General features: G+C 36.9%; 1 protein-coding gene across 1 annotated transcript in view; it reads left to right on the top strand.

Annotated features, from left to right (window-relative positions):
• Nucleotides 1-17,090, top strand: part of Dhx9 (DExH-box helicase 9) — a 33,938-nt gene extending 16,848 nt beyond the window's left edge. Inside the window, exons 8-28 of the mRNA XM_028775773.1 lie at nucleotides 395-531; nucleotides 904-993; nucleotides 1,090-1,251; nucleotides 1,352-1,429; nucleotides 1,866-2,057; nucleotides 3,389-3,530; nucleotides 4,013-4,095; nucleotides 5,704-5,860; nucleotides 6,393-6,493; nucleotides 7,787-8,000; nucleotides 8,135-8,229; nucleotides 8,399-8,472; nucleotides 10,282-10,434; nucleotides 11,765-11,925; nucleotides 12,780-12,891; nucleotides 13,126-13,287; nucleotides 13,392-13,519; nucleotides 14,303-14,532; nucleotides 14,622-14,737; nucleotides 15,061-15,261; nucleotides 16,094-17,090. Coding sequence (XP_028631606.1) covers nucleotides 395-531; nucleotides 904-993; nucleotides 1,090-1,251; nucleotides 1,352-1,429; nucleotides 1,866-2,057; nucleotides 3,389-3,530; nucleotides 4,013-4,095; nucleotides 5,704-5,860; nucleotides 6,393-6,493; nucleotides 7,787-8,000; nucleotides 8,135-8,229; nucleotides 8,399-8,472; nucleotides 10,282-10,434; nucleotides 11,765-11,925; nucleotides 12,780-12,891; nucleotides 13,126-13,287; nucleotides 13,392-13,519; nucleotides 14,303-14,532; nucleotides 14,622-14,737; nucleotides 15,061-15,261; nucleotides 16,094-16,775 — 3,470 coding nt within the window. The 3' untranslated portion in view covers nucleotides 16,776-17,090. The remainder of the gene's footprint in view (nucleotides 1-394; nucleotides 532-903; nucleotides 994-1,089; nucleotides 1,252-1,351; nucleotides 1,430-1,865; nucleotides 2,058-3,388; nucleotides 3,531-4,012; nucleotides 4,096-5,703; nucleotides 5,861-6,392; nucleotides 6,494-7,786; nucleotides 8,001-8,134; nucleotides 8,230-8,398; nucleotides 8,473-10,281; nucleotides 10,435-11,764; nucleotides 11,926-12,779; nucleotides 12,892-13,125; nucleotides 13,288-13,391; nucleotides 13,520-14,302; nucleotides 14,533-14,621; nucleotides 14,738-15,060; nucleotides 15,262-16,093) is intronic.
• Nucleotides 17,091-17,908: the final 818 nt, after the last annotated feature.

Raw genomic sequence — 17,908 nt, 5'->3', positions numbered from 1 at the left:
TTTTTGGTTTTTCGAGACAGGGTTTCTCTGTATAGTCCTGGCTGTCCTGGAACTCACTGTAGACCAGGCTGGCCTTGAACGGCTGGCCTTGAACTCAGAAATCTGCCTGTCTCTGCCTCCCAAGTGCTGGGATTAAAGGCATGTGCCACCACTGCCTGGCTGGTACCCTCTTTCTTGGCCTACATGTATACACAATAAATATATCTTTTTTAAAAAATAACAATTTTGTGCCAATCTTTATCAAAACGATTAGTTACTAGGTTGTAGATTGCATTTGGTTAATGAATAGAATGAGATCTATGCTATAATTTGTATCAGTGGTTCTTTAGTGCATAAATAGTTGTTTCTGATGGTTCTTTACACAGCTTATTTCTGTCTTCGGTAATCTTTATAGGGATTTTTGCACGTGAACATGGATCAAATAAGAAATTAGCAGCACAGTCATGTGCCCTCTCACTTGTACGACAGCTCTATCATCTTGGAGTGATTGAAGCTTACTCTGGTCTTACAAAGAAGAAAGAAGGCGAGAGAGTAAGTTCTTAGGCATAAACATAGTATTTGGCTAAAGGAATTGAATTTATAGTTTGAGGAATGCGGTGGAACAGGAGCGTTAGAATGGGGGTGGAAATAGGGCTTTTAAATGCCAGACAAATAATGCTTTACTTCTGAGCTATATTCTGAGCTCAAAACTTAGTAATGAAGAAATTAAAGTCAGTACTCTATGAAGAACTTGTGGTTATAGTGGCCATTAAGTGAGTCATTGATGAAATTCTCACTTAAAGAGTTGTTGGTTTCTGGCAATCAATAATACCCCTAATGTCAGCTATATATTAGTTAAGGTGAAATTAGTAGTTTTAAATTATATTAGTGGATATATTGATTTTCTTTACTCCTTCTTTGTAGGTGGAGCCTTACAAAGTTTTCCTCTCTCCAGATTTGGAGCTTCAGCTACAAAATGTGGTTCAAGAGCTAGATCTTGAAATTGTGCCCCCAGTAAGCATATAAACTAAGCTTTGTAGTTTACCTTGTTTTAAATTCTTTTCTTAGGAGCATACCTCATTTTTACTTATTTTTGGTGTTTTTTAATAGCCCGTTGATCCTTCTATGCCCGTTATACTTAACATTGGGAAATTGGCTCATTTTGAACCATCTCAGAGGCAAAATGCAGTGGGAGTGGTTCCTTGGTCACCTCCACAGTCCAACTGGAATCCTTGGACAAGTAGCAACATTGATGAGGGGCCCCTCGCTTATGTAAGTACAATATGGGTTCTAAGATCAGTTCTCTATTTTCCTTTGTATCTTTCTTTATGTCAGAGTTAATAGATTTTGTTCGAATGTTTTCTTTGTACAGGCTTCTACAGAACAAATAAGCATGGACCTTAAGAATGAATTAACATACCAGATGGAACAGGATCATAATTTACAAAGTGTGAGTGTTGAAGAACTTACACATAATTTGTTTAGTGCTTAAATACATTGTAGTTAGATTTAGATTGAATGGCAGATTTGTACCAAATTGCTAATTATAGTAACTATGATAGTGGCTATTCAGGACCTATCAGTGAATTGTACTATGGTATTTCTTGGTTATTGAATATTAAGTGTTTTGGATCCTTTCAGCAAATGTAAAGTTATAACATTTTTTTTTTTTTTTAGCAAGTCATTACAAGATGGAAAATAGTTTTATAATGTTTATGGAGACCTAAGAATGAACTGGGGTATACATTCTTTAGAAATTTTAGTGGGGATCAGTTTTATTAGATATTTTTTTCATTCTCTGAAACATTTCAAGTACTAAAACCATCAGAAAGCATGAGATGCTTTTTTATGGAAATGATTTATATGACTTAACTTTGCTGAACCAGGTGTTACAAGAGAGAGAGTTGCTTCCTGTGAAGAAATTTGAAGCTGAAATTCTGGAAGCCATTAGTCAAAATTCAGTTGTGATTATCCGAGGGGCTACTGGTTGTGGTAAAACCACACAAGTTCCACAGTACATTTTGGACGACTTTATCCAGAATGACAGAGCAGCCGAGTGCAATATTGTCGTGACTCAGGTAAGTCATTGTATGAGTTTATCTATGGGTTTACAGAATTCTGGCAATTGTTTGAGATGCTGTAGTCAAGTAAGTTTTCCAGAGTGTTACAACACATACTCTCCTCCCCACCTTCCCTTGGGGATTTGACCTAAAGCTTTGAACATGCTAGACATATACCCTTAACCACTGAGCTGTAGCATTCACTTTTTTTTAAAAAAAATTAAGTTTATATATGTGAGTAAAACCAGACACACCAGAACAGGGCATCAAACCCCATTACAGGTCATTGTGAACTACCGTTTGGTTGCTGGGAATTGAACTCAGGACCTCTGGAAGAGCAGTCAGTGCTCTTAACCACTGAGCCACCTCTCTAGTCAACTTTTTTTTTTTTTTTAATTTCAAAGGAAGATTTCATAAAGTTGGCTGTAGTGGCTTTGAATTTATCCTCTGCAGCCTCTGAACTTGAATCCCATGTATTTGGATTTATAGACATTGGCCTGCTTTAGGTTCCTTAAAAATTTAAATATGTAAACACCCTATAAGAACTTGTTAAGAGGCTCAGGAGTTGGGTGGGGAACAGTAGCTATTAGGGGTATTGATTATCAGGTTAAACTGTTGTAACCCTGGACAAACCCCATTTATGACTTGGCAATAAGATCACTGAATATCACTCCCACCCCCTTTCCTTATGAACTGTATGTGCAAGGTGGACATTTTTGAGCATGCTCATTTATAGATCATTATTTAAATACATTCAAAAATGTTGGACTGGAACATCTTAGGAGAAGAATCTGTTAGAATGATCAGAATTTTAAGTAGATTGTTAAGGGGCTGATCAATCTTGACTGTATAGTTATGGTTACTGTAGGGAAGATATGTGAAACAAAGGGATTTTTAGCAGCATGATTTAAAGTTTCTTAACATTCTCAAGGTACATATGGTTAAACCTATCATTTTTGTTGACAGCTAACTTAAAAAAGTGGGTCCTTGAGGACAGTTAAGTGAACGATCTTTTGGCTCAACCTCAAATTAAGAATAGCATTTTTAAACAGTTCCTTGTAGGTTTGTGCCTTTCCTCTTAATCATTTTTAAAGCCATGAACTAGAAATTAGAGGCAGTTAGTTACTCTTACCTGAAAATAAAGCAGATATGTGTATAATGGAAATAGTTATATATTTATTCTTTTATTAAAATTTCAAACTTGATGGTCATTTCTATCATTTCGCTGTTACTGAACTATGAGATTGGACTATATAATCAGACTGTTTAAAAAACCTTTATTCATATCACACAAACACTATTAAGTAACTAATTTTGTAATTTCACATGATATTTGTGTTCTGTTTTAGCCCAGAAGGATCAGTGCAGTTGCAGTGGCTGAGCGAGTTGCTTATGAGAGAGGAGAAGAACCTGGAAAAAGCTGTGGCTATAGCGTCCGATTTGAGTCTATACTTCCACGCCCTCATGCCAGTATAATGTTTTGTACTGTAGGTCAGTGGTTTATTTTCATTTGCAGTTTGTTGTCAACTTTTTTGAAAGACAACTACAGAAAGCTGTTGGTTTGGTGGTGTACATTTCAATTCGAGGGCTCTGGAGGTAGAGACAAGTGAGTTGAAGGCCTGACTGGTTTACAGAGTGCCTTCCAGGACAGTCATGGCTGTACAGAGAAACCCTCTCAAAAAGTAAACAAAAACCAAGATGTTTCTACTTGTATGTTAGTTATTCAAGCAAGACCTTTTCTATACAGTGCACTGCTTGTGTTAAAGCAGAGTCACTTATGTAGGACTTTGCTTCCTTGGTTGTTTTGAGATACAATTTCTCCATGTAGCCTTGTTTATCTGATCCTTTCTACACCATGATGACCTTGAGGGCAAAAGAGCCACCAACCATCAACTAAACGGTTGGTTTGTTGCTTTTTTGACTCTGTAACAAAGCAACCTAACTTGTTTTGTTTGTTTCTTTTTCCTCCCAAGGTGTGCTGCTAAGAAAACTAGAAGCAGGCATTCGAGGAATCAGTCATGTTATTGTGGATGAAATTCATGAAAGAGATATTAATGTAAGTAACCAATGCATGACTTTTTACTCCAACTGGAGAAATCAAATCATTGCTTTCTTCCTTTCTCTTACTGATAAATGCTAACTTAGAGAACCATCAGTTAGTTAATAGGTATTCATTCTGATAAGTAAGAGTTTCTTCATAACTTAGTAACTGAGCTAGTAATGATTTATGACTTGAGTATCTGGTTTTCCTTTGTTATAAAATCTGTGCTTTTAGCAAAAATGGTGGTGGTTATTGATAGCTCATTTCAGATGCTAGTGATAGTCATGGAAAACGAGAAGAAAATTTGAATTATTTCCCATTCTTACTCTTGGTTGCTTAGTAAACCAATTTTCAGTTCTGGCATTTGAACTTTGACAATGTAAAACAACTTTTATTTTGGGGGTGTTTGTTTGTTTGTTTGTTTGTTTGTTTTTGAGACAGGGTTTCTCTGTATAGCCTGGCTGTCCTGGAACTCACTCTGTAGACCAGGTTGGTCCCAAACTCAGAAATCCGCCTGTCTCTGCCTCCCAAGTGTTGAGATTAAAAATGTGTGCCACCGCTGCCTGGCTGTAAAACAACTTTTAATTTATTAGTGTTTTTTGCATTTGCATTTTAGTAACATTTAATTTATTTAAAACTCAGATCCACCTGCCTCTACCTCCTGGAGTGCTGGTATTAAATAAAGGCTTTGCCACCATCACCTGGCTATAACAGTGTTTTATGTCCCTAGTTACAGATTAAAATCAAGTGTGGTCTCTAATGTATATATAATATATAATATATATATAGTTGGGACATTGAAGCTGTCGCTAGGCAGCTATTATAATAACAATTCTGACATGCTTTTCTGTATGCAAGGCATACACTGGTAGCACATTTTGCTTTACAAATAGGATTTACATGGTCTTGAAAATCTTAAGTAGGAAATATGTGCACACCTTTTAGTACTATTGGATGTATGTGTTTTAAAGATGTATGGGTATCAAATCTTTCCCTGCAATTAAGCAGATGCCCTATCATTTAGCTAAATGATCAATTCTAGCAGTGGAATTTTCACTTAATAACTTCACTGTTTTAGAGAATAGCTTCATTTATACCTTGTCCCTAGGTAGTTGTGTTCAAACTCTTTACTTACAAGTGTGGTGTATATACAAAGCTTATATAAGAAAGAACTAGAAGTATAATTGAGGATGGTGGTTTAGCAGACATTTTAAACTTTTGTTTTGACAGCTGTTAGGTCTAATTTTTATCATGTTTCTAATGAAAGTTGTGTTGTACAATTAAACTTAATTTACTGTAAAATTTATAAATTATGTATATACCTTAAGATTTTTTTTTCCCTTAAGGATGCACATATACACAAAAACAAGTGAAGGGCTGGTGCTGAAGGTCAGTTGATAGAATGCTTACCTTGGATACACAGAAGCCTGAGTTTGATTTCCCAGTAGCACATAAAACTAGAAATGGTAGTACGTGCTTGCATGCCCAGCCCTTGGAATATATAGGCAGGAGATTCACAAGTTTAAAGTCAAATGTGGCTGTAGTGGACTTAGAACATCCTATCTCAAAATGGAAATGTGTTATAAATCTCTGTTGTACTTTTTATTGATTTTATTTCAATAGACTGACTTCCTTTTGGTAGTACTGCGAGATGTGGTTCTGGCTTATCCTGAAGTCCGCATTGTTCTTATGTCTGCAACTATTGATACCACCATGTTTTGTGAATATTTCTTCAATTGTCCCATCATTGAAGTTTATGGAAGGACTTTCCCAGTTCAAGGTAAATTTTGTGTGGGTGTGATAGGTAGGAAACACGTTTTGTGTAAGAGGCATTTTCAGTTGAAAAATACCTCATTCAGTGTGTGCTGTGTAAGCACAGGGTCCTGAATTTGTGTGACACATGGCTTGTAGTCCTGGGGCTGGAGTGCTGGGGTGAGGATCTCTAGGATTTGCTGGCTTATGAGTGAGCTCAGGTTTGGTGAAAAGTAGAGTAGACATTGCTTGGCTTTTTAGAATTTCTGATACGTTCTTCTAGTCTGTGCATTGAAATCCAATCCTGGTGGAGTATGACAGGAAATCTCAGCTATTTTTGTAAGAATATATTCATGAATTACCTTAGTTTTATCCAGGATCCAAGGGTGCATACTTAGTTTCTATTGTTGAAATTTAATTATGAAATTTCACTGCTGTAATTTGTGAAGACTCAAGTTGTTAGAGATTAAAGTAGTTTGAACTGTGGATTAGCAAGTGAATTTATAGCTGCATCATTTGTAAATTATCGTGTACTTAACTAACTTGATTGTCCCTGACAGAATATTTTCTGGAAGACTGCATTCAGATGACCCAATTCATCCCTCCTCCAAAAGACAAGAAGAAGAAGGATAAAGAGGATGACGGTGGTGAAGATGATGATGTGAGTGAGCTCTCTTTATTCCCACAGGACTGAGGACTTCCAGTGAGGAGAATATCTGATGGAAAACAGTGGTTTAAGTTGAAGCACAACAGGAGTAATTGACATTGCAGGGTTCTTAATAATTTCAGGGTCAGTGATGAGGCTGTTGAGGTTATATATATAGTCTTTGTGCTGTGTTTCCGTGTGTCAGAGTACATGGAAAATTGTTAGTCTACAGTTTTTTTTCATCACATTTACGTGGAATCCTTGGATTTCAGTTCAGGACTCTTCATGTTGGATATTATTTTATTTGAACCCAGGACTTAATGCAAGCACATTACTAACTTTTAAAACTTTTAAAATTTGTTCATTTAAAGGAGAGTCTTATATTCATATTTATTTGAGATATTTACGAGGGGGAGACATCAGAAAACAGTTTTGAAAGGAGTATGTTCTCCTTTGCCTCTGTTCTGGGGAGCAAAGTCAAATTGTCAGGCTTGTGTGGCAAGTGCTTTTACCTGTATATTGTTCATTCTCCTTGCTGTTTACTTCTTGAGCTGAGACAGGGTTTCAGTTTCAGCCTCTTTGAACAAGTTGCTCCTTTAGCCTCCTACATAGCTGTATCACCAGGTCTGTATCATGACAGCCAGACTGAGTTTGAGTTTTTATAAAATGTGAAATTTCTAGGTATGGTTGAGGTGGATATGTAGTTCTAGGTCATTCTCTGCTAACAACTGTTTGAAGACAGCTAGTTTTCCAAAGGATAAATACTTGAAGATCACCAAGTAATTTTACACGTTCAAAGCCAGACTGGGTTATAAAAAGTGCAATGTCAATGTAGATAATTATGACTGGTCATAGTTTATTGTAATGAACATTCCCAAAAATATTTAGAAGATAATTGGTAGAAGCATTACAAAATCAAATATAAAAGTTTGAAGTTGAATTTTAGCTACATCCTCAGGAAAATAGGATATTTTTATTATAGATTCCGTCTCTATTCATAGATAATCAGGTTTTTTTCTCTGTAGACTTACATGTTCAGGTGCTTCTATCGGCACAGAAACAGGTGTCGGTACCTGAGATTCCGGTGTTATAGGCAGTTGTGAGCCTTACCTGACACGGATGGAAGTAACTGAATATAGGTGTTTACATGTTGACTATCTCTAGTTCAGAACTAAAGTCAATCTCTTAATGACAATATATGACTATCTACCTTAAACGGTAATGTTAGATGTCACTTGTGTAGAAAAAGTAAGAAGTATAAGAGCTGTAGTAATTATGGCAAATAAATCATGTTACTTTTTCTTGCAGGCAAATTGCAATCTAATATGTGGTGACGAATATGGGCCAGAAACAAAGTTGAGCATGTCTCAGTTGAATGAAAAGGAAACTCCTTTTGAACTTATTGAAGCGCTCCTTAAATACATCGAAACCCTTAATGTTCCTGGAGCTGTGTTGGTATTTTTACCTGGCTGGAACTTGATTTATACTATGCAAAAGCATTTAGAAAATAATTCTCATTTCGGTATGAGTATTCTTGTTTTAGATTGCCTTTGAGTATTTCTGCTTTTGTCCTGGCTGATGTGTCTGAAAGTTTGTAATGGAGAACATTTGTTTTAAATTTGCTTAGATTTTGTTCTTAACCTTTGTGTATTGTAGGAAGTCACCGTTATCAGATTCTACCTCTCCATTCTCAGATTCCTCGGGAGGAACAGCGCAAAGTGTTTGATCCAGTACCAGATGGAGTAACAAAGGTAGGAAAATGCTAAAAATTAAATAGAAAAAAGTCTTCTCTTTCTATATTTGGTTGATTGATTTTTTTTTTTAAATCCTGTTACTGTATTAAGTGGGTTGAATGATTCTCTGGTGATTTATTCATGAGCAGAAAGTTTATAGTGAAAGTTTATACTGTTTTTTTTGCAGGTTATTTTGTCCACAAACATTGCTGAAACAAGCATTACCATAAATGATGTTGTTTACGTCATTGACTCCTGCAAGTAAGTTCCCAACACTTTATTTTCTTTTTAGTAAGATGTGTATCAGTGTTTTGCCTGCATATATGTCTGTCCACTGATTGTGTTCATGGTTCCCAACACCCATGTCTTCTGTAAGATAGCAATTAGTTTTAACCACTAAGCTATTTCTTCAGCCCCTAATTGTATTTCTTTTGAGGTAGCTCTTCTTAAGATTTTTCATGTTCACCGGGTGGTGGTGGACTTCTTTAATCCCAGCACTTGGGAGGCAGAGGCAGGCAGATTTCTGAGTTCCAGGACAGCCAGGACTACACAGAGAAACCCTGTCTCGAAGAACAAAAAAAAAAAATTTTTTTTTTCATGTTCAAATACTAGAGTTTCACATAGTTTTATACTATCACACCTAATTTTTAAATTTCCTTGTCACATTTTGCTTTTTTATACCCATACAGATACCATGTGTTTGTATGTACTGATTTTAGATTTATAAATATTTATCAGGTTTAGTAGAGAGCCAGAATTTACTTCTAGCTTCTCATTATCATAGGATCTTTTATTTGCTCATCCCATTGGTTGTTTGTTCACTGAACTTTTCATGCTATTTGTTGTATAAATATAATCATTACTTAGACAGTTGACTTGTGGGCACTGTTTTCAGAAGATAAAACCCTACAACCTGGTGTTGTGAGATCTGCTAGCCTTGATTATGTAGTACAACTCAGCCTGGAGTTAACGGACTTAAACAAACCTATGTGAGCTGAGCCTTGGCATTGTCTGTAGGTAAAATGAATGCACAGAAATGCTATAGAGGGGACAATAAAGAAAGTCTGGTTATAGCTATTTGTTGTACACATTTTCTGAATACTAGTATTTAGAATGTGTTGATGGAATTTGATTCGCTAAAAACTGTTTATACAACAGTGACTAGCATTGTTTTAATCTGAGTCACGTAGTAGTAATAGTAAGTACCTATAGCTATTTTTAAGTTTATTTGTGAATTTTAAGTGGTCCTGGGATCTATTGCTCTTGTCTGATTTGAACTCGATTCCTTCCACCCACCCACCCGGGGCCCCGGAAAAAAACTAGTCCTCATATGCCAATTAAATCCCCCCTTGTTGATATATAAAAAAAAAAAAAAAGTTGAAAAAAAAAAATTTTGGGTTTTCTTTTTTTTTTTTTTTTTTTTTTTTTTTGCTTGTTTTGTTTTTGTTTTTCAAGACAGGATTTCTCAGTATAGCCCTGGCTTTCCTGGAACTCACTCTGTAGACCAGGTTGGCCTTGAACTCAGAAATCCGCCTGCCTCTGCCTCTCCCTCCCAAGTGCTGGGATTAAAGGCATGAGCCAACTGGGTTTATTTTGTTTTTAAGCTTACAGTTTTAGTGGGATAGAGTAAGGACATAAGACAGTGTCAAGGTTGAAACAGTCTGTCCTAGAAGTCAATCTGTAGATTACAAAGGCTGTTGTAGTTTGTGATCCTGTTGCCTCAGCCTACTAAGAGCTTGGTCTATAAGCTTGCACCACTAGGCTGGTCTTTGAAATTTAGTAAGCTGTGAATGCATGTAAATCATTGTAAGTAGCTATTGGGATATATTCTGTTTTGTATGTTCACATCCATGTCAGCATATTTTCTGAGATAGTCATTCACTAAGCTTGGAACTTTCTGGCTGACTAGAGAACATCTAGGATCGTGCTATCTCCAATTCCAGTATGTCATTTTTGCTTAGTGTAAGTGCTATAATGTTGGGATATCTTTGAATCGTGCGGCAACAAAAATAATATGAAGTCATTACTGATTTATTACTTATACTGTCTTCAATAACTACTTTTTCTTAGACAAAAAGTGAAACTATTTACTGCTCACAACAATATGACCAACTATGCTACTGTATGGGCATCAAAAACAAACCTTGAGCAGAGGAAAGGGCGAGCTGGCCGTGTACGACCTGGGTTCTGTTTCCACCTTTGTAGTCGAGCTCGTTTTGACAGGTAAATTTTTAAATAAATTATGTTGGTTTATTGGGGTTGTCTGTATATACAGGTCAGTGAACAGCATAGGGAACGCTGTCATTTGGGTTCTTTCCATTAAGCCATCTTGATGGTTCAGTGAGATCACAGGTTGTTGGTTTTTTAAGTAAAGATGGAATTTTTCTTCATCTCTTACACAACTTGCATGCATTCCCACTATCTCCATGAACTACATACATATCTTAGAGCTCTTAGTAAGGTCTATTTAATAGATCTCACTTGAAAAATAGAGTTCTATATAAGTAAAATTAATAAGAAATCAGAAGTTGCCATTGTTAGCTTATGTAATGAAAAGATTTGTGGACATTAGTTAGTTCCATTGCTTTATCAATTTGGAATTACTGATGATACTGGACAGCAAACCTTTTGAGAACTACACCTTTAAAATTTTCTATTCCTTTGCCTTTGAGACTTAGCTTGGGCTTTATAGGCTCTCACCATGAACCTGTGGCAAATCTTAGCGTTCAAGGCCAGCCAGGACTGTACAGGAAAACCCTGTCTCAAAACACAACATCACCAACGAAAGAAAACATTTGATTGTCCTTGGAATTGAAGCAGCCATAGTTGGGTGTTCTTTACAGTAAAATCACCCACTAATTCTTGAGGCTTTTAATTTAGTTCAGCTTCAATGTTGACTGGTTTGTCCCTGGTATGAGAAGTAGTATATATTGGTAAATTGTTTTTGTAAACTTTAAGGTGTTACTGTTAGAATCTCATCTGCCAACAGTTCCAATGAGTCCTCATTTTTATTAGAAACACTTCTGAAATTTTTTTAAGGTTTCTAGTTGTCCTATAGAATTGAATTCAAGTAATGAGTGAATTGAGTTTAGATAATGTGAGACTTGTCAGATTGGTCTGAAAATTAAGTTAACCATGATATGCTCATAACAGCACTTGTTCATAACTTTCCAGGAAATAGTATTAATACAATTTTTTTGTTCCCACAAGGGTTGGCACTGGGACCTGTTGGGAATTATGGCTTGGTTTGTATTATGGCTTGCCTTTTGCTGAACTTGGCGCCATTTTTTTGGTCCATGCTTAATAGGCAGGATCAATAGTGGCCATGATTAGAAGTGATTAACTTTCCGTCCTCCCTTACTTATCAGGTAAAAAGACATCCTAGCTGTGAAAGTAAAGTCAGAAGCCAGTTTTCAGTCAACTTGTCTAGTTTTATAGTGAGTAGGAAAAGTTGTGTGGTATAGACCATGAAAGGGCCACTATTTACCCAGTTTTTATATGCAAAGATTTTTGTTAAGTTGTCATTGTTGAATTTTCTACTTCTAAATTTTAGACTAGAGACCCACATGACACCAGAGATGTTTAGAACACCATTGCATGAAATTGCTCTGAGCATAAAACTCCTGCGTCTAGGAGGAATTGGCCAATTCCTTGCAAAGGCAATTGAACCTCCTCCTTTGGATGCTGTAATTGAAGCAGAGCATACTCTAAGAGGTAAGTGCTATTTTTTTCTTAGTCTGTCTTTACCTGACAAATCCTATTTAATGAGTGAATCAGATATAGACTGGGTAAGGGAGCTGTATTAGTAAGACATTATGTAGCTATGCACCACAATTTCCACGAGGAACTTGATGGATGAAGGGGCATAAGTGGGTCTCATTTAGTAAATATTTAAGGAAATAGAGAATGCTAACCAGAATATGGATTATTCCTTGCCTGTATTTATATTTTAAATGTATTCTTAGAGCTTTGAAGGGTTTTTTGTTTTTAAATCTCAAATTTGTTATAAAAGTGATGTGGTCTAAAAAATAAGGCATTGAGTTCAGATGGTTCTGCATTGAAGTTGGAATCTGGTATTCCCCTGCTTCTACCGCATATGTGGGTACTTAATGCTACTACTGCTACTGTATCAATAGCTATAGTCCCAGTTTGCATAGAACATACTTTTTAAGAATAGATTATTTTAATTCAAGTCTCAATTCTCCCCCCCCCCTTCTTGCTCCAGCCCCTCTTGTAAGTACACTTTCGATCTCTTCAGACACCCACAAGAGGGCATCAGATCTCATTATAGATGGTTGTGAGCCACCATGTGGTTGCTGGGGTTTCAACTTGTGACCTCTGGAAGAGCAGTCAGTGCTCTTAACTGCTGAGCCATCTCACCAGCCCCCTGGAACTTTTATAGCATCTTTTGTGTTGGATATTCCCGGGCTTGTTTTTGTTTTGTTGTTTTGTTTTGTTTTGTTTTTTGACTGAATTGTTTGCTCCGGGCTTCATATTTGACTTGACACAAAATTAAACACTAATATCGTATTTATTGATATCACTCACAAGTAAGTATTTTCCCACAGAACTTGATGCTTTAGATGCCAACGATGAGTTGACTCCTCTTGGACGAATCCTGGCTAAACTCCCCATTGAGCCTCGCTTTGGAAAAATGATGATAATGGGGTGTATTTTCTAGTAAGTTCTTTGTTTTATTGTTAATAGTTAAGATTTAGAATGGGTTTAATAAAGGCAAGATGGGCTGGTAGTGAAAAAAGTCTAAACTATAAAATCATTTATACTAAATACTAGTTATTATGATAGAGTTCTTCCCTGATGAGTTCAGGGATAGATGCAGAATCGTAGCCAACTGTCCACATTTAAACATCTTCTAGTAAAAAGACTTAACTGTTGTTGTACTGTTTGTTTCAGTGTGGGAGATGCTGTCTGTACCATCTCTGCTGCTACCTGCTTTCCAGAGCCCTTTATCAGTGAAGGAAAACGCCTGGGGTACATACACCGGAATTTTGCTGGAAACAGATTTTCTGATCATGTGGCTCTTTTATCAGTATTCCAAGCCTGGGATGATGCTAGGTATGGGTTTAAAAGCAATTCTGTAAGAATTTAGTGAGCTGTTTGAGTTTGTAATTCAGCTTGCTGAGCCCTTGAAAATGAATGCTTTTTCTGTTTTGTTTTAGAATGAGTGGAGAAGAAGCAGAAATACGTTTTTGTGAGCAGAAGAGACTCAATATGGCTACACTAAGAATGACTTGGGAGGCCAAAGTGCAGCTTAAAGAGATTCTGATTAACTCTGGTTTTCCAGAAGGTAAAGGATAGCCTCAATGAGTAACACCCTTTCTCAATCAAATAGAGAAAAAAATCCTCTCCCCCAAAAAGATAATTTGTGAGCCGTTGTGTTAAACTACAAGTACACTGGCTAAAGAATATTTCTTTATAATTCTCACCTATTTGAACATATATTTTTTATACAATGGGTGAGACACTTATCCAACTTTGTATTTCTTAGTAGTAAGTTGTTTGTCTCTTCAGATTAAGCTTTGTGAAGGAGAGTGGGCTTAACCAGAAACAGAATATATATCTTAGTACCAGAAAGTAGAATTTTAAAAGGTTACAGACTGAGTTGAAGTAGTTATGTTTTTGTAAATTGACCGACTACTTTTTTTTAAAAAAATCTAATGAAAGGGATAAAGAATTCTGTATATTGAGAAGATTCTAATAATCTTAAGATGAAGTTATTACCCTTGTTTTTTGCTAATAAAACTGAAAACAGCTTAAATCACTTGGAATCATTCACACAAACCTAATACCGAGGCTGTCAAGCACATTGCTGTCATGTTTTTTATTTTGAAATGAAAATATTGCTAAGGTATATCTTGGCTGAAAACAGCCATCATTGCAGTGACTTCTTGGTTTGTCATTTTATCTGCTCTGCTAGTAATAAGAACAGCTGATACCTTTGATTGTAAAGCCTACTCAAAAGACTTTGTGTTGGGAAAGTTCTAAGAAAGTTGTCAGAGGGCTTTAAGAGTCATGCTATTTATTTTTCTTACCTAATTTTTACAAACCATTTTTCTAACTTTTTTAACAGATTGTTTATTGACACAAGTGTTTACTAACACTGGCCCAGATAATAATTTGGATGTTGTTATCTCTCTGCTGGCTTTTGGTGTGTACCCCAATGTATGCTATCATAAAGAAAAGAGAAAGATTCTTACAACTGAAGGGCGTAATGCACTTATCCACAAGTCATCTGTGAACTGTCCTTTTAGCAGCCAAGACATGAAGTACCCATCTCCTTTCTTTGTTTTTGGTGAGAAGGTAAGGTTTAGGGAAGTCTGAAAGATCAGAGTTGTAATATGACTAATTACCTACCACTGTGTCACATTTTACATTTTCTCTATCTACAGATTCGAACCCGAGCCATCTCTGCTAAAGGCATGACCTTAGTGACCCCTTTACAACTACTACTCTTTGCCTCCAAGAAAGTCCAGTCTGATGGGCAGATTGTGTTTATAGATGACTGGTAGGGTCTTTCCATTGTAATCTTCAAACTGAATTTTTAGAATTAAAGATTTCTTAGAATAATGTGTTTAGTAATAGTCCATGGAGATGTTGTTAGTCTGGTATATCATAAACAGTTTTATACTAAAGACTGGTCATTTTTGAGATGTTTTTAAAATGCTGAATGTTACTGTTACATTTACCTAGATTTGGGGCATGTCTAATTCTAATAAAATAGTTAAATTTGTGTCACGACTTTGACACATGGGAGGGAGTTTGACAAGTACTCATTCATCTCTTTCTGTATATGTTTTCAGTTTTATGTCTTGTTTTCCTTCATTTTAGGATCAGACTACAAATTTCCCATGAAGCTGCAGCATGCATCACAGCCCTTCGGGCAGCCATGGAAGCTCTGGTTGTTGAAGTATCCAAACAACCAAATATTATCAGCCAGTTGGACCCTGTAAATGAACATATGCTGAACACAATCCGACAGATTTCTAGGCCCTCAGCTGCTGGTATCAACCTTATGATTGGGAGTGTAAGGTGAGTACCTAATTTATGTGTCTATAGCTTTTGCAGACCTAGAATTATTAAAACTAGTTGGTAGAGTCCTTGCTACTTAAATGTTAGGTTACATTAAATTGGGAGTGTAATTTGACTAAAGGATTTATTTCCTTTTTTTCCTTTTAATTGATGTACAACATTTCCCATAATAGAAGTAAAGTCCTAAAAAGTAGAACATAGTAAAAGTCTGAAAATGATGTGACTTAGATGAGGCCTTTTCCTCCACACTGTGTTGGATTCTCAGATGCATTATTAATTACTCCTTCCTCAAATAAAAAAGTCAAGTGTTTTAGACTGTCTTTAAGAAATAAGTAATTTCAATGTTTACAGTGTATGCTTATGTTCCTCATTTATGTTCATTAGTTTTGAATATTTCAATTTTAGTCATTTGTGAAGTTATAAACACACTGATTATGAAGTCAGTATGCTTAGCATTCTTCTAAGCATGGCTTCAGGATTATAATAGTGTACAAATAACCAAAAATCCTTGGATCTTTATCAAGTTATTTGCCTTTAATTTTAGTATAACTGAACTATTGATACACTTTATTATTTCTGGCTTTCTTAACATGAATAAGTGAAGACATGTAGTCTTGAGTGTGTACAGTTTCTGAGGAGTTTCCACCAAAGACATTTTTCAAATTTGTATAGGAAAATACTAATGAATTAGAGGAACTTTGAGGTCTATGGAAAAATATTAAAAGTGCTGTTTGTACCACGCAGGTCTCATTATTTGGCCAAACTTCATTCACTGTGGTTCTTAATTGAGTGTGTACAGAGCACAGCTAAAGTAATTTGTTGTTTTTCCTAGGTATGGCGATGGTCCACGACCTCCCAAGATGGCCCGATACGATAATGGAAGTGGTGGCTATAGGAGGGGATATGGTGGAGGAGGATATGGTGGTGGAGGATATGGTGGTGGGTATGGTAGCGGAGGCTTTGGAGGAGGCTTTGGAAGTGGTGGGGGAGGCTTTGGGGGAGGCTTTAATAGTGGTGGGGGAGGCTTTGGTAGTGGTGGAGGTGGGTTTGGCAGTGGCGGAGGTGGGTTTGGTGGTGGTGGGGGAGGAGGCTTCAGTGGAGGAGGTGGATTTGGTGGTGGCAGAGGAGGTGGTGGTGGTGGCTTTGGGGGTAGTGGAGGCTTTGGAAGTGGTGGGGGAGGCTATGGTGTTGGAGGTGGTGGCTATGGAGGTGGTAGTGGTGGTGGTTATGGAGGCGGCAGTGGAGGATATGGAGGTGGTGGAGGGGGCTATGGTGGTGGGGAGGGTTATAGTATGAGCCCCAATTCTTACCGTGGAAATTATGGTGGTGGGGGGGGAGGATATAGAGGAGGCTCCCAAGGAGGCTACAGAAATAACTTTGGTGGAGACTATAGAGGCTCCAGTGGAGACTACCGGGGATCTGGTGGAGGCTATAGAGGATCTGGAGGATTCCAGCGAAGGGGTTATGGAGGTGGTTATTTTGGACAAGGAAGAGGAGGTGGTGGTGGCTATTAAGACTGGACTGTGTCAGAGCCTATGCATACAGTTTTAAAATGCATGCTGTATGTTTTTCCAAGATGTTTATTTGCACCAAAAAAGTAAATCCATTTCTCACTTAATCTGTAGTTCATGTGTAGTTTCAAGCAACGAATGTAGACTAGTGATTTTGTTTATATTGTGTAATGTAAAATATGACCTGTTATACAAGTATCACACATACAGTTTGTATTTTTTTTCTTGAAGGGGTAAAGGTTTGACTTTTAACTTAACTTGACATATTCTTGTTTTTCATTTAATAGAAAATAAAGTATTATACTGAAAATTGTTTAATTGATGGTCTTTTTTTTTTTTTTAACAGAATAATAAGAGTTGAGCCCATATTCCCTCTTTTAGTGGTAGGGTCTCAGTATATCCTGGAGCTAGCTGGTTTGCCTTACCCTCAGAGACTCGCCTGTGTCTCCCAAGTGGTTGGATTAAGGTGTGTTACAACCATTTTTGTAACTTTGGTGACCTTAACTAAAAAACATTTGAAAACAGACTAAGGCCAGCAATTTCTATTCCAAGTTAGTTTCCAGGGATTGGGTGGTTAGGTCAGGGAAAGGAAGGCCAAATAAACTATAGAGGTCTTGAACAGTGTACTGGCTGGTTTTGTGTATCAACTTGACACAAGCTAGAGTAACAGAGAAAGGAACCTCCCTTGAGGAAATGCTTCCATGAGATCCACCTGTAAGGCATTTTCTCAATTAGTGATTAAGGGTGGGAGGGTCCTGCTCATTGTAGGTGGTGCCATCCCTGGGCTGGTAGTCCTGGGTTCTAAGAAAGCAAGCTGAACAAGCCAGTAACATCCCTCTATGGCCTCTGTATCAGTTCCTGCTTCCTGACCTGCTTGAGTTCCAGGCCTGTAGCAATGTGGAAGTGTAAGCTGAATAAACTCATTCCTCCCCAACTTGCTACTTGGTCATGTTTTGTGCAGGAACAGAAACCCTGACTAAGACACATTTATTTAGGCAATGAATTAAGGTAGCTCTATAACTTATGACTCAGTATTTAGGTGCAGAGAAGAACTTGGCCAGTTCTTTCCATTAATGTGTATTACAAAGTACGTCACAGGTGCTTTTGATATTTTTTGAAATTTTAAATTTCCAGCA

This window comes from Grammomys surdaster, unplaced genomic scaffold, assembly GCF_004785775.1.
Source record: "Grammomys surdaster isolate TR1022 unplaced genomic scaffold, NIH_TR_1.0 259, whole genome shotgun sequence".
NCBI lineage: Eukaryota > Metazoa > Chordata > Mammalia > Rodentia > Muridae > Grammomys > Grammomys surdaster.
The sequence above is the reverse complement of the archived record's forward strand: the minus strand, read 5'-3'. Positions and strand labels throughout refer to the sequence as shown.